The sequence below is a fragment of the Phlebotomus papatasi genome, chromosome 1 (assembly GCF_024763615.1).
Source record: "Phlebotomus papatasi isolate M1 chromosome 1, Ppap_2.1, whole genome shotgun sequence".
Classification (NCBI taxonomy): Eukaryota; Metazoa; Arthropoda; class Insecta; order Diptera; family Psychodidae; genus Phlebotomus; species Phlebotomus papatasi.
The window spans coordinates 59,835,403-59,856,199 of NC_077222.1; the positions used below are offsets into that span (position 1 = coordinate 59,835,403).

General features: G+C 37.0%; 1 protein-coding gene across 3 annotated transcripts; it reads left to right on the forward strand.

The window, feature by feature from the left end:
- Positions 1–3,013: 3,013 nt before the first annotated feature.
- Positions 3,014–20,236, forward strand: LOC129809511 (uncharacterized). 3 transcript variants are annotated; one of them, XM_055859364.1, is made up of 9 exons: positions 3,014–3,746; positions 3,847–3,916; positions 7,055–7,228; positions 7,296–7,362; positions 7,476–7,538; positions 7,799–13,250; positions 13,315–13,574; positions 16,793–17,218; positions 17,297–20,236. In XM_055859364.1, exons 2-9 carry the CDS (start codon positions 3,888–3,890, stop codon positions 20,060–20,062), a joined length of 9,237 nt encoding a protein of 3,078 aa, XP_055715339.1. In that variant the 5' UTR covers positions 3,014–3,746; positions 3,847–3,887; the 3' UTR covers positions 20,063–20,236. The 3 variants fall into 3 exon arrangements, with proteins under 3 accessions (XP_055715339.1, XP_055715340.1, XP_055715341.1); XM_055859365.1 differs by lacking the exons at positions 3,014–3,746; positions 3,847–3,916 and adding an exon at positions 5,325–6,749; XM_055859366.1 differs by lacking the exons at positions 3,014–3,746; positions 3,847–3,916 and adding an exon at positions 5,325–6,560.
- Positions 20,237–20,797: the final 561 nt, after the last annotated feature.

Consider the following 20,797-nt stretch of genomic DNA (forward strand, 5'->3'; position numbering starts at 1 on the left):
AATATCCGGGGATATTAGAATTTACCATCCGGCTATTAGAATTTACTATCCATGCAATAGATTCTACAATTTTTGACAGTCCAATTTAATATCGCGTTTGCTGGGTGACTTTTTTACTATCCGGCCATTAGAATTTTGTATGGAGGATGGTAAATTTTACCATCCACATTTTTCTCGGTGTTATCAGAATTTTTCCCACAATATGCAACACCATTTTGCGCAGTGTATAATATTCTTTTCCTCCTCTGCATGACGTGGCGAAGCTGGCAAAGATTTCTTCGTCCGTGTGTTTGTATTAAAATTCCTCTCGTACTTTTTATGAGTTGCATTTCTCATCAAGTGTGTAGTGTGTATAAAACCAACAATCAATGATATTGCATGATAACATGTTTACATCATTTTCAAATCTTTACACTTGGGATATTGGGGCTGTTCCTGGAGCGTGGAAAGTTCTAGCACAATCTTTTGCTTTCCAAGAAATACTTAAATAATATTCCTAGCTTTATAATCGAATATTATATCTTCCTGCTGATAGCTACTCCAAGTCTTTTTCTACTCCCTTTTTCCGTTTTTGTGTCATTACTAGAGCTGGCCAAAATATGCAAAAAAATATTCGAAATATGCGACATAAAAATGCACGAAAAATCATCAAATATGCAGGAAAAATATGCATTTATTTAATTCATTTTTTAATCCAAATAAAAGTGTTTTCTAGCACTTTCACATAAAAATCTTTAACTATTGGGCATTTACTTTTTATTAGGTTCTGTGTTCAGTAATCTTTTAAAGTATTGTATTTCTTAAAAAGAATTTTTGAGTTTCCTAATTGTAGTATTCTTTAAAAATGCATTATTTCATTGTCTAAAACAATATTTCTGAAAAATCCACAAAATTACAGGCGTGATAAATCGAACACGCAGTCTGGCATTTTGGATTTATTTAAAATAAATTTAGTATCCTTTTATTTTGAACCAATAATAGATAAAGTTAAAACCAGTCGACGGATTGAATGCGATTTAAAAAGAAATTAAACAATGTCTGTTAATTTTGAACTGGTTGAATACAACATTTAATAACAACCAATCTTATTTCAGTATTTGAAATTTAAAAATATGCTTTTTTAATTTTTCACTGTCTTTGTAAAATGTGACAAATGACATTTTACAGTGTATGACATTTTAAGATCCAAATCTTTCCCTGGTATAAGAAAGTAATATTTAAAGCTATCTATAAATGCAGCATGAGTTCTAGTACATTTGGGTTTGATTTTAGAAAGTTGTATGTAAAATAACACACGCCTCTCAATCACCAAATGGTTTAAATTGCGCTTAAAATTACGCACAGCTCAATCTTAAAACGGATAAGAACGTTTTTAAGAACAAGCACAGCTAAATCGCAAAACTGTTGAGATTGCGCTTAAAAATACGCACTGCTTAATCGTAAAACGTTTAAAAATACGGTTAGGAACACGCACAGCTCAATCGTAAAATGGATTAGATTGCGCTTAAAAATACGCATAGTACAATCATAAAATGGTTAAGAATGCGCTTAAAAACACGCAAAGGTCAATCATAAAACGGTAAAGATTTCAACTGTTTTATGATCAAGCAGTGTATGGTTTTAAGCGCATTCTTAACTGTTTTACGATTCAGCTGTGCGTGTTTTAAGCTCAAACCTAACCGTTTTACGCGTGTGTTCGTGCTGTGCGTGTTTTTAAGCGCGATCTTAACCCTTTTATGTTTAGGCTTTGCGTGTTTTAAGCGCATTCTTAACTGTTTTATGATTGAGCTGTGCGTATTTCTAAGCGCGATCTTAACCATTTTATGATTGACATGTTCGTGTTTTAAGCTGAATCTGAACAGTTTTACGTATGTGCTGTGCGTATTTCTAAGCACATTCTTAATTGATTTATGATTAAGCTGTGCGTATTTCTAAGCATAATCCTAAGCTTCTTATGATTGAGCTGTGCGTGTTTTTAAGCGCGATCTTAACTGTTTTATGTTAGAACTGTGCGTATTTTTAAGCGCAATCTTAACCGTTTTATAACTGAGCTGTGCGTGATTATAAGCGCATTCCGAAAAACTGATCTGTGGATTTTTTTTATTCTTTTAGAATATGATTTACAGAACATGTAATTATTAAACATTATTTCATCCTTATACAATAACCTCAATTCATTCCTTCTAATAATTTTTCAACGCCAAATGTAAAAAAAACACCTCAAATTATTTTACAGATAATATTTATGTTTAAAAAATGGAAATTAAAAAGCCTTTTGTAAATTTAGCGAAGAGTTCTATCTAGTAGATTAAGATATTTAGTAACACTAGCACGCTTTTCCATTTCCTTTAGCAGCTTTTTAAAACATTTGAGGGTTAAATGGGCCTTGCCCTCTCTCTTGAGTTCGAGCAGTAAAAATTGAAATATAGTATAGTCCTTGGCTTCGAATTTGTCAATGTGGGTGATGTTAGCACCAAGTAGTGTAAAGGGATATTTTAATATTTATAACTGGACTCCAAACTTTATTTTTGCAGCGATAGAAATTATATAAATTTTCATTTTACAAGAAAAATAATTTTCTTTTAAACAAAAGTCGGAGATATGCAGAAAAATATGTAAAAATGCAAAAATGCAAATAAACATGAAATATGTCAAAATATGCATTTTCAAATAAGGTTTATTAGAATCGCAAGAGCCTAATTCGTGAAGATAAAGGGTCAAATAGAGCCTTAGAACGCTTAATAAAAACATGCAAATACATATTTTGGCCAGCTCTAGTCATTACTTTGCCCATTTTGCTGCTCTACCACTAATTTTACAAAAATAAAACTTAAATACAATTAGTAATTCCTTTCGAATTTCGAAGTGCAAATAACACCAAAGTCTTGGCTTTCTCTTGCAAAAATTGAAAGAAAATTGCTAACAGAAAGATCACGATACAACACGTCAAGAGACTCGGACATGACTGACACTGTTTTTCTCACATATTAAAAGCAGAGTGTTTTTTCAGTGTAGATGTCAAAAGGAATGTAAAATTACATGTGGTGTTTTTTTTCAATTTACTTAGTGTGTGAATGAGTGGAAGAATCGAGTAAAACTTGATGGGTTCACAAGGATATTATACGAAAAAAAATATAAGACAATATTCATAGGAGCCATGTAACAGTTTTTGTAACACACATTGCGAAATAAAACTGCTCACAAAATAGCAAATGTTTTTCCGCTACATTTGGATTGACAAATAGGGATTTTTGCTTCAATGTCAAATTTTATACATAGAAAAACATAGAAAGTATTGCCATGTGCCATTCGATGTTTCTCTGTAAAATGTTCAGTTTGGTAACCCGCTGTCACGTCATTCAGTGAAAAAGTTTCTTGGAAGAGCGTCGCATCTCGTGAAAAATCCTTTTTGCATCAAATATTGCACAAGAAAAACTTATCTGGAAGACTTAAGAGTATTGTGAAGTTGTGAAGAAGACAAGGGGGAAGAAGTTTGTGCATAAATTTTTGCGTTGTGGAAAGGTGAAAATGCGCTACCGATCTGTCGATTGAAGTCGCATTTTTCGTCTTAAGATCCAACGCGAACGCCATTTTGTTGAACTTTATCGAAGCCCGTTCGTCGGACGCTGCGGTACCGGGAGTAATGGTGAAATAAGGAGACAACTTTAGAGGTTGTACTTCTATTACGCTATACGAAGTCTTCATCTGTAATGTACTCTTCGGCTTCTATTCATTAGCATTATTAGGTAGTGTATATTTCAGTGCACTAATTGTAAAATTCTTATTCATAGGTTTTATAAAACTGTACGTCAATAACTTTTTGTATAAATTTCTTTTTTTCCTTAGTTTGTAATTATTGATTCCTAAGAGCCGTACTAGGCGCAACCATGGAGAACTTCATCTTTCGAAAGAAAAGGTAAATAGGAGTGACGGATTTAGCGTAGAAGTGTGACGTGTTTAAGTTTTAATACTAATTTCTTTGCTGGTGTTTATATAAGTGGGTTTTTGATGAAGAATTATTTTAAGATTTATTTAAACAGGAACATTAACCAGCTTGTGGTCTTGGAACTCTATTTATTTCTTATTAAGTTCTTCCTTACTTTTTTGTCTGACAAATAATGTTTCATTAAACCAAATTGTACTAATAGAACTTTGGTGAACCTAAAATTTCAATTTTGTGTGGAAATTATTTATAAAATATCAAATTTCAAACTCCATTGTGTGAAAAATTTGACATCAGACAACTGAGAGCCAAATATATAGAGCACCCAGTTACTGAAAAAGCCTGATGAGTCACTCAGTTTATATCAGGAATACTCTTTTATCACTGTTCCACATCAAAATCTTAAATTGAAATGAGTTCCACAGCCGAGACAGTTCAGTGGAACTTAGACTGTGGTGTGGAACTTTAAGATGGAGTATTCCTGTAGTAGATGGTTTTGCTCGTTCTGAGGGCCAATTTTTGAAACTCTCACTTGCACCCGCGAGCTCTTTAGTGGCCGAGAAAAATTGATTCGCACACCCCGCAGATTCTTGAGTACGTGTAACGAGTACTTTATGTTATAAAGAAGTCGTTACAGAAAGATTTGAATTTACGGGGTGTGCGAGTTGATGTCTCTCGACCACTAAAGGGCTCGCGGATGCAAGTGAGAGTTTCAAAAATTGGCCCTCAGAACGAGCAAAACCATCGGCTGCTGACAGGAATACTCCATTTAAAAGTTCCACACCACAGTCTAAGTTCCACTGAACTGTCTCGGCTGTGGAACTCATTTCAATTTAAGATTTTGGTGTGGAACATTGATAAATTTATAGAGATTTTCATTTTGGAATCTTTACTTTAAAAGAGTGTTTGAGACAGAAACCTTATTTTTACAAGGATTTTTGACGCCAAATCAAACAATATCTACGGTCGAAACACTCCAGTTTAATTCAAACGGTTGACGTAGAGTACTTTGCAAAGGCGTTTCAGTCGCAGTATAAGTGGTTATTTTATTCTTTGAATGCGAGATCATGGACATAAAAGACATATATTCGGGTCAGAACATCTTGATTTCGAATTCATACCACAAGTTTCAACGAGAATGTCTAAAAGTTTGTTTACATTTTCAAGTATTACTTTAAACAAAATTAACGTATTTCATTTTAATGTAGAATTTGAATTTAGAGTAAATCAAGCAAGATGATACAACATTATTAAGCTTAAGGCCTCTATACCCTGGGAACAATTTTCGTCAAAAATGGCCTTTTTGTCACAATTCAAACGTTTTCACCTACAACACTGCTGGAAATTTCCTTCAAAAAAGCAATTTTTCATTAAATATACAAAGACGTATCTCCAAAATCTCTACAGGTCCCAGGTTGGATATAGTGGAATCTTCTACGTGTTGAAAATAAAAGCACGATAAGGGAATTCATCTGTAATATTTACTGAGAAGTTTGTAAAATCTTAAGCGAAAAGTGACGTTAGCTGTCAATTAACTGAGATTTTCCTTACATTTTTAATTGCAAATTTTCTTCACAGCAATGTCTTACTAAGGAAGCCGTTAAATTGGTCTATAATTTTCATTACAAAAAATAAATAGCATGATCCTTTATAAGTAACATTTTTATGCATTGGCTTAAAAGTAGACATACAGAGCGACTTCAATAGTGTAAACCCCAAAAAAATTGAAAATCTTTTAAAAATGGTCTTCTTAACGATTTGGTCTAATCAAAATCTAAGACAGCATTTTAGTAGTAAACTAGTAACTACAGAATTACAAAATTTAAAAAAGAAATAGTAATAAAATAAGTGCTAAGCGTGTTTATACTATTGGAGTCGGAGTGTATATTGGTTTTGGATGTGATAAAAATTCGTGTACATTCTGCATAAGAAGTTTCAATTATATATTTTTACATTTAAATTTCAACCGCTTAAAAAGTACATAAAGTTAAAAATAATGCAACCTGAAAATTATTTGCTGAGAAAATGAAAAGTAATGTACGAATCAAAGACAACCTGGACAATTTATTTTATTTAGTGCAATTTGTTTACCACAAAAATCACAGGTAATCCTGAGTATAGAAGGATTACCGAGGGACATCATTAGAATTGTCACAGTAGGATTTATTTTAAAGATACCTTCAATTTTCCATTTCAATTTTTCTCCAAACTAGCTTGTATAATAACAAAAGTATCTTCATGCATGTGACTGTGTTGAGTACCGTGTGCCGCTGCTGCTGTGTGAATTTCTCTTTCTCTTCATTCTCGTGCCTTTGTCTAATAATTTTATGACTCCGCGCGCATTTGGAGCGTCGCAATGATAGGGTGGCCAGATGTACATTCTATGTTTTGTTTTTGCAGCATGCCGCTTGTCAAAAAATTCATAGGGCAATACCATATCTTTATTTTTCTCGTATTTCAGTGAGAAAGACGCCTCCGTTCCCGCATTTTTATAGCATACAAAAACATTTTCATGAAGTGCATCAGTGAAGTTTTACCTAAACCGCATGTTAAATATTAAGAAGACTATTGAAATTCTTGTATTCATGCAACGAGAACAAAATGTTTAGTTGTAAAAGTATTGAGAAATTTTCAATGTGTTCAAAGGGTTAATGTAATTTTGACAGTGTTTTTTTGACCATATATCCAACTAATTTTTGTGATGTCATTAAACTTTTACTTTTTTCCTCTAATAATTGACATTTCTGCATTGCGATACTAAAACAAATTAAAATGAGTGAAGTTAGAAGTTTATGTTAACATTGAAGTGAGTTAAATATATATTTAAATAATTCTGTATGGTCAAATTTCAGAAATACTAAAAGAATTTTGAGATAAAATTTTTCAGTGTGCAAATTGTTTCTATTTGTCATGAAAAAATGTACACCTACTTTCAGTGTCTAGCTATATGTATTCGTCATACAATGTGCAAAATAATAATATTCAAATGCTCTTAAATAAATTTTTCTCCTCTAAATATACTAAAAATAGCTCGCAATTGATAATTTAGTACTTGCAATAATGTAAATTTCTTAATATTTAATTTGCAAAAATATCTTTGTGTATTTGCAGAAAGATGGATGAGGTGAAACACAGGGAGAAGGTCAAGGAACTTCAAGACAAGTACATCCCATTTTTGGAGCATTTCATAAAGAAGCTCAAAGATGCCAATGAGGAGAGGTCAAGGGAGGCACAGCTGAAAAAGATTCAGAGTCTCTACGATTTACTGAAAAATAGACCCAAAACGTAATATAAATTGAATTTTATTTGATAAATTTGGAGCATTATATTTATAAATTTTTAAAATTTTCAGTCTAAAATGTGATGTTCTCGAGAAAACTGAGAGAGTTTTGATGAACTTGTATGAGAAATTTGGCCGGGTTAGTTTGAATTTTCTCTGTAAACATTATTATAATTTATTAAGCTTTATTAACTTCAATTGCAATACTTACGATCTTAACTGTTGAATAATTGTGAACCTTTTCCTTTCCAGGGATATTCACATGAGCACAAGACAAGTGAGAGCAAATCCCGTGATGAACCTGATAATTCAAAGGTAAATGAATAAATAAAATTAACTTTGGTGACTTTTTGTTTAGTGCTCTTAGTCGCGTGTCATCCGTGTTCTTAATTTAGCAATGAAAAAGCAGATGTGTTAAAAGTAAAGAATTACGTGAAAAATTCCTTACGAGTAAATTTATGTAAATTTGTTTCCTATTATGTTTTATCAAGAAGAGCTATGAAAAAGATCACTAAGCTAAACATTAAGCTTCTAATATTGTGTTGAAAACTTTAATTGATTTTTTTTTTGACCAGGCTGTGGCACTAAGGCCAAATCTCGAGGTTGAAGTGAGGGACAAGGATCCAGCTCATCTTGATTTGGGCGTTGTGAAGCAGAAACTTTTACAAGTGAAAGATGTTCCCCAGGATAGAGGTGCAGAAAGTGGTAGTTCAGCACCATCCCTATCGGTTTTGAAGCAGAAGGCAAGTGCGATTATTGGCGATAAGGTACGTCCGGTGGATCCACGTTTGGAGAGGCGTGCTGTAACATCAGAAATAACACTGCAAGTGAACCGAATATCAACGGTGATTTCATCTCGAAATGAGAGAAATGCATTTGATCCTCGTCGTGATGCAGTGCCACCAGAAGGATTCCCAATTCCCCTGGCCAATTTCCAAGGGGGATCTTCAGCGGTCAATTTGTTTTGTCGTCGAACGCAAGACAAAACCTTCTTCCAGCGACGCTATCCTCCTCAAATTGAAGGTCCGTCGCATATGCCTTTTAACAATGCACCATCACATGGGGGTCCACTTCCAATCTGTCAAGGTCGTCCAGATAATAGTATGATGAGGCCAGATATGAATATTCTCAATAGTCCACCATTGTCAAATGATGATATTCAATCTCTTATGGGTGAACCTGATAAACCTCAGAGACCGTCAAGTGGAAATACAACTACAGTTAGTCACAGTGACACTTTTCGCCTGGCTCTCAAATACCAGCCACATTCTTCCAGGAAGCCGCACGAAAAACCTTCAACGCATCTACCAATTGATCCCTCTGGCAGCATTACCGTGAGTTTGGATGATCCAAGGCTTAAGAAACCCATTCCACCCAGAAATGATCCACGCAGAGATCCACGTATCAATCGGCATGAACCACCACAGACGACAATTTCGAGGTATGAAAGTCGCAAAATCGTTGATGTGCGATCATCTGAGTATGTTTGTAATAATCCACCACCCCCGAAAAAGTCATTCAACCCAATGGAACGACGCTCTGAATTAGATGATGATGATTATATGGAGCCTTCTGAACAATATGTTGCCATTAAATCAACTAAAAATGATTTAGCTGAACGTAAGAAATTCGATAAATCAAGGGCTATTGAAAGTGCACCAATCGAAAAGAAATCTAGTGAATCTTCTGAAATTGGTTCAAAGTCACAGTTCGATGATATGTATCGGAAGAATGATTTTTCAAAAGATTACGACAAACATGTGAAAAATATAAATATGGGTATTAAAGACTTCAAAATACCCAAGAAGACATCAGCAAAATCTGAATCTGAGAGTGAGGAAAAATCCAAACCAACTGAAAAGTCAGATGAAAAGAAGAAACTTACCAAAGACAAAAAGCAGGAGAACTTTGAGGAGAAATCAATTGATGAGAGCTCTCAGGAAGGTCCTGAGAAGAAGAAGAAGAAGAAAAAGAAAAAGCAAATAGAAAAAGAGGAAAAGGATGAAAAGCTTCCAGAGAAACATGTGTCAAAAGCATCAGAGGTTTCAAAGACGACTGCAGCTGAATCAATAGCTGAGTCTGAACAACCCAGGAGAAAATCATCGAGGAAGCGTATTAAAATTATTGATATAGATTCTGAAACTGATAATTCTGATTTTGAGTCAGAAACTCTTGTGACACGTAAAGCTCGTTTGAGTAAGAAAGTTAAAGCGGATAAAATTAATAAGTTTGTATCGGAGAACGCTTCTAAATCCAGGGAAGTTTCTCCAAAGGAACCACAAATGGCTGTATCAGAGGAGAAAAATGATGTGGAGCCATCTAACTATCCTCAGCGTTCGAAGACTTCAACTCCCGAGCCTGTATCTAGTAGTTCTCAAGTGGAGGCTGAAACTTCTGGAAAATGTGAAACCACTGACTCAACTACTCATGCCACAAACACGGAAACAGAAGCACCCAAGGATGGTGTTACGAAGGAGTGGTTAGAAAGTGTCCTGTCAAACTTATTCAATCCCAATATGCTGACAAAAGACAAACTCCTGGGAATTATGAAGAACGTTCTCGATGAGAAAAAATTCGAACAAGTGAAGCATATTGTTGAGAGTGACGATGACAATGTGGAGAATAAGGAGGAGCCATCAAAAGAAAAGGAGCAGAAGGCTGAAAGTGTTCCCGAAAAACCAGAAGCCACAATTGAATCATCAACAGATCCGCCTGCCGTTGAAACTCCAGCAGCAAAACCAGCAAAAAAGAAACCCCAAAAGAAGAACCGAGAATTGGATAGACTGAATGAAGATATTCGCACAATGTTCATTTCGGAAGGTGTCTTAACTGCAACCGGTCGACGAATGTGTACCGAGCTACAAAGAAAGTCTGTTTGCTATAATGAAACCACGCCACCAACAAGTCCTACAAGGATGACAAAGGTCAAAACACCAGAGGTGTCTAGTCCATCGAAATCGCAATCTGCGACAACTAAAGCAGCACCAAGAAAAACTCGTAAGAAGAAGCAGGCTGCTGAGGAGACCACAGAAGAGTCTACAGAAAATGGGGATAGTTTACCTAAAAAGTGTGGCGAAAGTCTGGATGATGATATAGCAAAGAGATTTTTTGAGGAGAAGCAGCTCGATATCAGTCGAAGGCTAAAAGTGGAGTTGCAAAAGTTGAAAGAGAGTGAAATTCCCAAGAATTCCGGTGGGAAGAAAGGAAAGAAAAAGACACCGAAGAAGAATGTTGAAGAAACATCTCCAGGGAGTGATAGAGTCTCACCAAAGAAAAAGAAAATCCGACGTAATAATATCTGGTTCAGAGGTTTGAAGAAAAAGGTGAAAAGTTCCCGAGTTGCTGCAGTTATTCAGTCTGAATATCCACCTTCTGCAGATTTTATAGATCTTCCTGAACCACCAATTAAGAAGCGCCCAGGTCCAAAGTCAAAAACACAACCAACATCTACTGAGACTACAAAGGAATCCGAAGCAGTTCCTGCACCTATGGATATCGATCACAAAGTGATTAAGAAAGAGAAGACAATAGAAGCATCAAACATCAAAAATAATGATGTCAATATAGATGCCGTTAACCACAAAAACTGCAAAATTTGTGGGTATTCTGGCAAAGCTCTTGTATCTCACTACGTCAAGATGCATTCCCTCAATGAGGTTTACTGTGCTCGGTTGCCAAAAAATATATCAGAATTTCTGAAGAAGAACGAAAAGGGAATGCTGTATGCCGAAAGTTACAATATGAAACTCCAATATACGGGATCAAAAGTCTTCGGACACTGCATTTTCTGCAGAGAAGAAATGTACGAACCACCAAATCGATGGATAACGCACTTTACAAAGCACACTGGTGAATATGAATACATTTGCAGCTGTGGTCAAAAGTCGTGGAATTTGAAAGTCATTCGTACTCATGTGAAGAAATGCGAAGAGAGAGGGTCATATGTTGCCAATGAGATCATGCAGGATCATGCAAAATGCATTCAGGCTTACATGTGTGGTGGTTGCAATTTTATCCAATTGCTGGAGGAAAATACTCGTAATCATATCATCACAGAACACGAAAGTGTTCCTGAAGTTCACATAGTGACACTATTGAATTTCTCAGATATATCTGTTAAGGAGAATCATCCGATTTTCCTTGATATGTACAAGCAGAATATGGCTATGATGGATGAGAATCAAGATGGAGTCTTCAAAGCCACTGATGAGAAAGACAATGAGAACAGTGCCAGCAAATCGATTTTGGCTGATATCTCTAAGACAATTCCCAATGAACCGGGAAGTGGCATAACCAGCAAATTGCATGAGAGATTTGGAGAGAAGCCTGTTATAAAATCAGAAGCTGGTAGTGTTTTTGTAAAGACTGAAAAACCAACTACTGAAGAATACCCAACTGCACACACCACGGCACGATCGGAAGATACATCGTCAATTCAGTCTGAGGATACTCTATCAGCTATGTCGCAAAATACAGAAGTGCCTGATTCAAATTCTGAAAACCCCATTGAACCCGATGATGATGAATGGGAAGATATTGATAGTGACAGTGATGAGTCTGTTATGAGTCAACCAGGCAAGTGTGGTCCAAACAAGAAGCTCAATCGTCTTGTTCAGAAGATCGGAATTAAGACCAGTATCAAGAGGAAGAGTGATTGTATAACTGATACTAGCGCATCGAAGAAGACTAAAAGTGATGCACCAATTCAAAATATCAGTTCAAATGAACAAACTACTACTACAACTATAACGCCTTCAAGTTCTGCTGTAAGTCCTGAAGTCAATAGAAGTGGTAAGGTAGAAAATTTACAGTATAAATGCGTAGATGGACAAATAATCTACTACTGCTTACTGCAAAAGTGCTTATTTATTGGGCCTTCGATGGATACCTTCATTGACCACTTGCTAAGAGTACATGATGATGACAAGTGGTCGGGACATTGCAATTTATGTCATGATGATAAACTATTGAATCCAGGTTCAATGATACTGGAGTTTCATCATTTGGTGAATGATCATATTTGGAAGGAAAATACCAGCAAACTTCTTCCAGTTCCGCAGGAAGATATTAAGGAGGAAGCACGACCTGCAATTCGTTTGAGACGGCTATCTGGGGATAAACTCTCCGCGCAGATGGAGCAAGATAATGCATTTAAAATTCCTACAACGCCCACAAACATCCGATCTATAACAATACGAAGAGTTAGTAGGTCTCCGGATAAACCAGCATCATCTTCGCCAGGACCATCGATTGTGACTGCAGGGACACTTAGTTCATCGCCGGGATCTCTAGTAATAACTAGAGCACAAACAGTTGAAGCTGCAAGCTCATCATCGGGAGTTCCATTGTCAACAAGTTCGACTCCACCACTTCGCATTTCGACCATTGATTCTCTTCAAACTCTGAAATCTCTCGCATCACCAGTGCCAAAGGCTACTGGTAATAGTGATGATGCACCTAGAATCATAAATTTGCAATTGGGATCTCAGATCACTGCACGTCGATCTACAATTCCTGTAGACTTGCAGAAGTCATTGGTTGAGAATGAATTGAAACCTTGGACAAAGCAACCGTGTTCAAAACCTGCTCATATTGTGGCTAAGATGTTGACCAAGGAAGTACTCTGTTCATCGTTCAAGTGTATGGGTTCAGAGTGTTGGTATACAACAATGAATGAAATTGAAATGGTAACGCACTTAAAGAGTCATGATAAGATGATTGAGGATCAGTTGGAAAAAACTACCATCTCTGACACATGCTCATGGCTAGAATGTGCGTACTGTGACTACATGGCGGGTAGTACATTTGAACTGATGAGTCATCTGAAGAAGGAACATCTGCATTGCGAATATCTTTGTCCAAATTGCTTCTATAGAGCTTGCAATGCCACCTATGTAACCAGACACTTGATCATACACCACAATTCAAATGCAAAAGTGTGGCAAATCAAAGCAGACTACAAATCTTCGCCTACTGAGAATCCTGTCAGTTGCGTAAAGGAGAATGTGAAGCTTCTAATGTGTAAAAGTAAGTTAAGATTAAATTGACAAGCGTTTATGGCGTCTACGTAACAATCAAACTTATCTTTTAGCTTGCAACCTCAAATTTCTTAATTACAACCATTTTGAGAATCACATCAAGGACCATGCCAGTCAAGTCTTTGAATGCGTCTTTTGTTCAGCCATGATACGTATTGAGAACATGAAGAAGCACATGTTCTGCCACTCAATTGGGAATTATGAGTGCATTTACTGTGAATGCGCTACAGTCAACAAGAACAACCTGGCACAGCATATGTGTGATCGACACCAGAACAAGGTGTTGCTTTACTACAATCGCGAAGAAGTTCAGGTGCGTAGTTTTATTATATAAAACTTACAATCACCATTATGTAGACTTGCATTTTCGATTTAATGGGGTTTTTCATATGCGTTCTAACTCTATCACTGAAATCATAGTTTCATTGATTTTCTTTTATTTGTAAATAATTATTGAATTTTTTGCCAGGATATATGAATATATTTTGTAATTGGAGCTTTTGAATACAAAAAACATTGTGCGTTGAACGTTATGTATGTTTAGTAAATAATATAAGTATTAAGATAATATAAGTAAAAATTCTAATTTAATACTCCCTCCGTTCCGAAATAAGTCGTACGTTTGGCGAAAAATTAGGGATTAAGGAATGGTTTCAGAGAATGTTTTCGTTATTTGAAAATATTTTGTGTGTGAACTATCCTCCATGTTCAGGAATAATATGAGGATTCTATCACGATAGTAAGTTGAGGAATCGATATGTTGAAGTTGTCCATTTTTCGCGTTTTTTTCAAAGAGCTCCGGTAGATAGTTATTTACTACATAATGGACTGTGATTAACATTACAGGCTAGAATTTGTTCTAAATATTTAGTATGCACAAGTAGAACTCAACAGTTATTACCGATATGACATTTTTTATATCTCAAATTTTGCAGAATGAGCAATAAAAAGAACATCCTTTTTTTATGTGTTCGAATATCTGAATGCAAAATGGTGAGAGATAGGGACTTGGAACCTTCAGCGGACCCCCCATAAATTGACCCTGGGACCATTTATATGTTTCTCTAAAACATATCCAGAATTGAAGAAAAAAATCGCACGACGTGTTTTCGAGCAATCCCAAAAAAACATGATTTTGGATGGGAAGGGAAGGAGTGGGGGCAAAATAAAGGACATATTAATGGTCCCAGGGTCAACTTATGGGGGGGGGGTCCCCCGAAGGTTCCAAGTCTGTATCTCTCACCGTTCTGCACCTATTTTAGATTGAAAATAAAACGCCAAAAATAAGATATTTTAAGGACATTCGTTCCTCAACATACCATCAAGACTGGACCCCAATTTTAGTTCTGGACATTAGCAATAGTTCCTTACAAGAGATAATTGTTGATACACAAAACATTTACCAACAAACTTTACTTTAATCGCAATTTTTCCCAAATGTATGACTTATTTCGGAACAAGAATTTTTCCCAAACGTACGACTTATTTCGGAACGGAGGGAGTAATAATAATAATGATAATGCTGGCACAACATTCCCTGAAGGAACTAGGCCTTCCCACAAGAGGAGGATTTCTAGACATGCATTATTATTTTTTCTTGTACGGGATGAGGTTGTCAATCTCACTGAATTGGTTGTGAATCTCACTGAGCTCACTGAATGCAATCCGAACACCTTTTGCGCCAGAAAGATTTCTGGTGACCTGAAGGGGATTCAAACCCGGGATAGTTGCATCGTAGAGCGAGTACTCTACCGACTCTACCACTTGATCCATTGAGTGCCCTTCTAAAAAAATATCTGTAATTAGGGGAAAGGCTCATAATTTTGTCCAGTTTCTTATTTTGGACACTGAGGATAAAATTGGACACTAAAAATAAATTGTTTAACGATGGATTTTTATTCCAATATTTGATGAATAATGAATTCTATCTAAATATTTGTTCTTTTTGGAAGATTTTAACACTAAATAATTTTGAATATAATTTGAGTTGAAATTGCTTTGTTGAAAATTCAGTGTGAGCAATTGCTTGCGAGAAATATGACAGAACTTCGTGTTTACTTCAGTCTTATTTGGCTGTGGTGAAGTACTAACAATGTTTCTTCGCTTTATTTGAGTGATATTATTGAATATTCCTTGAATATTCTGTTGAATCACGTTAGTGGTGATTTGTATATTTGACCTGAAGTGAGAATTGCTTTGTGAACTAGATTTTTCGTGTGAAAAATGGGAAATTTTGTGAGGTGATACTCCTTATTTTGGACAGGTGTTTACCTCACGAAAATTCGTGAAGTTTTAGCTTTTGTGATGACTAGGTTGGACAAATGCCTGGAGAAACAAAGGAGCATCATCTCTACGAAAGAGATGTAGCGAGAAATGCCTTGAAAGGCTCCCGGAAAAGCCAGGGAATGAGCGAATCCGCACGTACTTGTAGTACCGAAGTCAACTCACTTTAATGAATGATATGGAAAGTTTTCGGGCTTCTTGTGACATTCTACGTTTCCCTTACATGAACAGGAAGAGGACTTGGTAAGATTGGTTCATGAAATGAAGAACAATGGGCATCCTGTTGAGGCGGATTAGCTGTCCAACTTTACAGCCAAGTTGTCCAAATTAATAACCAAGTTGTCCAAAATAACAGTCAAATTCACCTCTACATATCAATTCATTTGAGCCCTTACCCTAAATGAGGAATATTTAGAAATAGTTAATACCTCGATGTACTAGCGCCACTGGCACTCACTAAGGAGATTTTACATATCACAGATACGGGTGACTTTGCAATATAGGGGTGACTATGTACTCCTGCTTTTCGTAAGCTTTTCTTTAATTTTAGCACTTTAGGTCTAAAATCTAGCTAGATGATCTTTAGGCCATCTTTAAGTGCTCTTATGGCTTCTGGAACATCGTTAAGAACTAGGATTGAAGAAAAGCGTACGAAGAGCAAGGGTGCAAAGTTTACATATCGTCGGTTGCGTCTACCTCTGTCGTATCTGCATTTGGTAGATACGACCGACGATAGGGGTAGACACAACCGACGATATACTTACTTAGGTGGCTACAAAACGTACCTTTAAGGGACCGGGACTCTCGCACTAACCTCCTCTAGTCCTGATGATCCTCTGCCAGTTCCCTCCAGCAACTCAGCACCCCTAATGGTTTGTGGACATTGTCCACTACTTTGCATCGTTTTATGGGGCGATCTAGTCCTTTTTAGTCCCTAGGGTGAAGCCCTGATCCTTGTCTCTTCAAACTCACTGTTTAGTCGCATTCTTACTGCAACTTTTATGTTGCTCTTTTCATCATATTCTTAAAACCTTTATAAGGAATAGGACTTTTAGAATATGAGTATGATAAGTTCCGGCTAATGATTCCGGACCGGGTTGATGATCAAACTTTCATATTTTTTAAACTTGATGTTTCGATAAGTTTCTCTCAATAGACACTAAATTAGTTAATTCATTCGAACCTAATTTGATATATTCAAAATTCAATATTTTTACTATTTTTACTCAATTAATCTTGTTTTTGCAGGAGCATGTTGCTAAATTCAAATTGTCACCATTTGACGATTTCTGCACTTCGCGTGTAATTACTGAGTTTATCACGAAGGAGTCTCTGACAAAGAGTATCCAGAAAATTCCTGTTGGTATATCTGTAGTCAGACATACATCATCTGCTTCTACTGTGAATTCTGGTAAAGAGAAAGCACCTGCTGCGGAAACTCCCAATCAATCATCAATGCCATTGGTAATTTCCAATGTGGTCAGTCTGCATGCCCAACCACAGTCATCTGTTTCACCTGCACCTCAACCATCTGTTTCTCCTGCACCTCAGTCATCTTTGGTGATTAAGGATGTCTGTACACTGTCCAAGGATACCCCGAGCACTAAGCCAGCAACTCCAGTGGCTTCGGGTTCGAGATCTGTCGAACCCAGTGCAACGGGAGGGTCTATTAAGGTAATCAAGCGTTTTCTTATACTGAGGAAGAAGCAATAAAGGAACTAAAGTGTTTGTGTTTTTGTTTTCCTCACAAAGGCGGATGTGTCGTCAAATTCCGTTGTATTGGAAGGTGTCACCGTATCCAAGGAGGCATTTGAGCAGCAATCTTTTGGCTTCTCTACATCACTGTCGCGAGTTATTGCTGATTGGGTGGCAAAGAGTGGTGTACCACAAGTTACTCTGCTTAAATGTGCAGAATGTGGCTATCAGGCAAAGGGAAGGGGTGACTTTATGGAGCATGTTGATCGATCACATACCAATACCCTTCTTAAGTGTTCTCAATGTGTCAATGTCTTTTGGCATTCATCGAAATCCTTGTGGATTCATCTGGAGACTCATGGATACAAACGATACTTCTGCTTCATGTGTGATTACACTGGGCGAAGTGAAAAGGATGTAGCTGATCACTGTACGAAAACTGTGCATAAATGGCTGGGATATAGTCTTGTACTCATTACTCCAGCTATTGAAAGTGGCATTTTTCTGCTGTGTCCAAAAAATACCAAATTTGAGGAGATTGAGAGATTTAAGGCGGACTTTGTGAGAACTATTCAGAGGTTGCCGCTAAATGAGAAGCGAACTGGTGATGGTGCTGTGAGAAATGACAAAGAAGTTCCCGGGAGAGATTCCTATGGGCCAGATGATGTTGATCAACTACCTACGAAACCTGTTGTTGCCAAGAATATCTTCTGCAAATTGTGCAACTACAAAACGATGATTGTGAAGAATCTTGTGAGGCATTTTGAAGCACATCGACAGGCTGCCTATGTTCCAAATCTTGATCCAATCAATCCAGTACCGTGCTTAAGTGAGAAGAATTTTGACAAAATGACTAATTTGGCGTGTAGCTCGAACATGGATAGCAGATGTAAGGGAGTCAATGAACCAGTCTTTGTAATGCAGCAGAAGAGATTTGTTTGTGGTGTAGAAGATTGTTCCTACATCACAATTGATGATGTCATGCTGAAGTATCATTTGAGTACACTGCACTCCAATGAGACTTCGTACAAATGTCCACACTGCAAAACTGAATTGCTGAAGGGGTCATTTTCTGTGGAAACCATTGTCATGCACTATCGTCTGCACGGACCGAGGCTGTACATGTGTGACAAGTGTCAGTACATGAATGAGACAACGACGACGGTGGAGAAGCACATTAAGACTGTCCATTCAGGTGTTGGAAATATCTATGTTCTGCGTGATGAGTCTAAAAGTGAAACGCCAGTTGTAGCAGAATCTGCACCACAGGGACAGGATGAGGCATTGCCTAAGAAATGGCAATGCAATGAATGTTCAGAAACGAGTTACTTGAAGACAGACATGAATAATCATGTTATGAATCAGCATGGTGCTAAGTATCAGTATATCTGTGGCTATTGTTCTATGGGGCATCATACACGATCCTATGTTGAGGATCATGTGAATATGCGTCATGGAGGGAAGATGATCATTAGGGAGACATATTCAGCCATCAAGGGTGTCTATATACCCAGAAAGAGCAAGAGAGTAGAGAAACCAGAAGATTCAGTGAATTTCTGGAGACGTGATGAAAATGGTGCCAAGTCTATACGTGGTATTCCGTGCGAGTCACAGGAAATCCTTCCGAGAACCACTGAAGAGGAAGAGGAAGAATTTAGTGATGAAGATATCAATTGGGATTCCGAAATACCTTCTATGAAGGCTGTAGAAACGGAGATAGTAAAGAGAAAGCCGGAACAAATTGATTTGGTGATGCAGGTGAAGAGACCAAGAGTTGAACGAATAATACAGTGTACAATTTGTGGGAAGACAACAAAATCAGCTCTAACCATGCAAGTTGTACACTTCCCAGAGTGCCATCCTGGTGTTGCAGTTAGTACCAGGGTTATAACTTCTACGTGCCCAGAGCCAGAACCTCTTGAAGAAACCAGCAAGAAAGAACCAGTATCACTGAATGGATTCTACTTGAAGTGTTACCATTGTTCCGAAATGTGTAGTACTGTCGCTTTGTTCCAGAAGCACTACATTGAGAATCACACTGAAGAGGAAGGACTTGAGACAGTACCGTGTTGGTATCATGCCATCAAGACAATGTACTGTGGCTTGTGTCAGGAGGTGTGTGATACATACGATGAAATATCCAAACACATGAAAGACATTCATAAGACTGAAAGTGTGATAGCAAAGAGTATCAAAGGTGGAATGGTTTGTGGAGCCTGTGACTATGATGCTGGTGATGATCAGAATTTACTGAGGCATGCTAAATTGCGTCATACCAAGAACACATACAAACAGGTCATTTCCCAAGTCACCTTAGATCAATTACTGCATATTGAAATGTTCCCAATGAAGAGGTGCACAGCCTGCCGCGAGATTGTTATTGATATCGATGGGCGTCAGAGTGAGGAGCATCTGAGAACTAAGCATAGTGCTTCAGTTATTGCAACTTTTGTAGCCATTCGAAATCCCACCTATATTTGCTCTTCCTGCCATCAGATCTTCGATTCAGAGACTACTTTCTATACGCACACTCTCACTCATGTGGAATCCTTTAAGTGTTCGGCCTGCAGTAATTTCTTCCTAACGTATGAAAATGCTCTTGAGCATATAAATGAGACTCATACGGAAGATACACCTGATGTGCAGTTCACTTGGCCAACTGAAGAGATCATTGAAAATCACATGGTGTTCCCCAATGGATTGGTGATGACCTTGGAAGAACTTCAGTTAACCAAGTATCGATTTGATCAGAGCAAATTTAAGATAGTTCGCAATGAGGTTGTGCGCAAACTGAAAATCACAACGAGTGAACTTGTTATATGAACCGCGAGTCTGTTGAAGAGCCTCGAAGAAGAACTCGCCAAAAACCAAAATTTGGATGATGAGGAAGATGATGCAGAGATAATCTTAGGTTAAATTAGTGTAAGGGCTTAGATGTAGTTGTATTCGAAATAAAATGCTGATCACGAAAATGTTAATAAGCAAAAAAATGAAAAATATTTCAATGATGAAATATCAGACCACCTAATCAGGATTATTGGCTGCGTCTTATGCCTGCTGCTCTGTACCTGTTAATCATTTGAGACAGGTAAGTGCTACATAAGTTACTATTCACTCAAGGAAAAAATAATAAGACTAATACACTGTGCAACAAAATGAAAACTTTTTCCGTGTGATTTCAAATGACCGGTATTTTCGGATTACTTGGTGTCTCCTGAGTAATAACTCCGAAGAAAGTTATGGTCTATCACGTCTAGTTTCTGAGCTCGATTAAGATGAAAATGTTTAAGAAATTGGTTAGAAATATTTTATGAAATTTGTTTTTCTCTCAAAAATGGTACTTCCTGGGATGTTGGCGTCAAAGGATGACTCAAGGATGTGTAGAGGAGGACTCAAGGAAAATTTTCCTGGAACAAGCCATATCCCTATCTCCTCATTTTCCCTGAAGTATTTCAGATTTTCCTCATAAATCCCTAAATATCCTTAAATCCATTAAAAGGATGCATAGGACGACTTGCATCGTTTACAAAAATACTCTCCTAAACATCATAGAATCAA

Bases quoted from the DNA above. Each gene is read 5' to 3' on its own strand.
- LOC129809511 (XM_055859364.1), top strand. From the start codon at position 3,888: ATGGAGAACTTCATCTTTCGAAAGAAAAG. The intron at 7,539-7,798 runs GTAAATGAATAA...TTTTTTGACCAG, and splicing joins ATGAACCTGATAATTCAAAG to GCTGTGGCACTAAGGCCAAA. The intron at 13,251-13,314 runs GTAAGTTAAGAT...CTTATCTTTTAG, and splicing joins GAAGCTTCTAATGTGTAAAA to CTTGCAACCTCAAATTTCTT.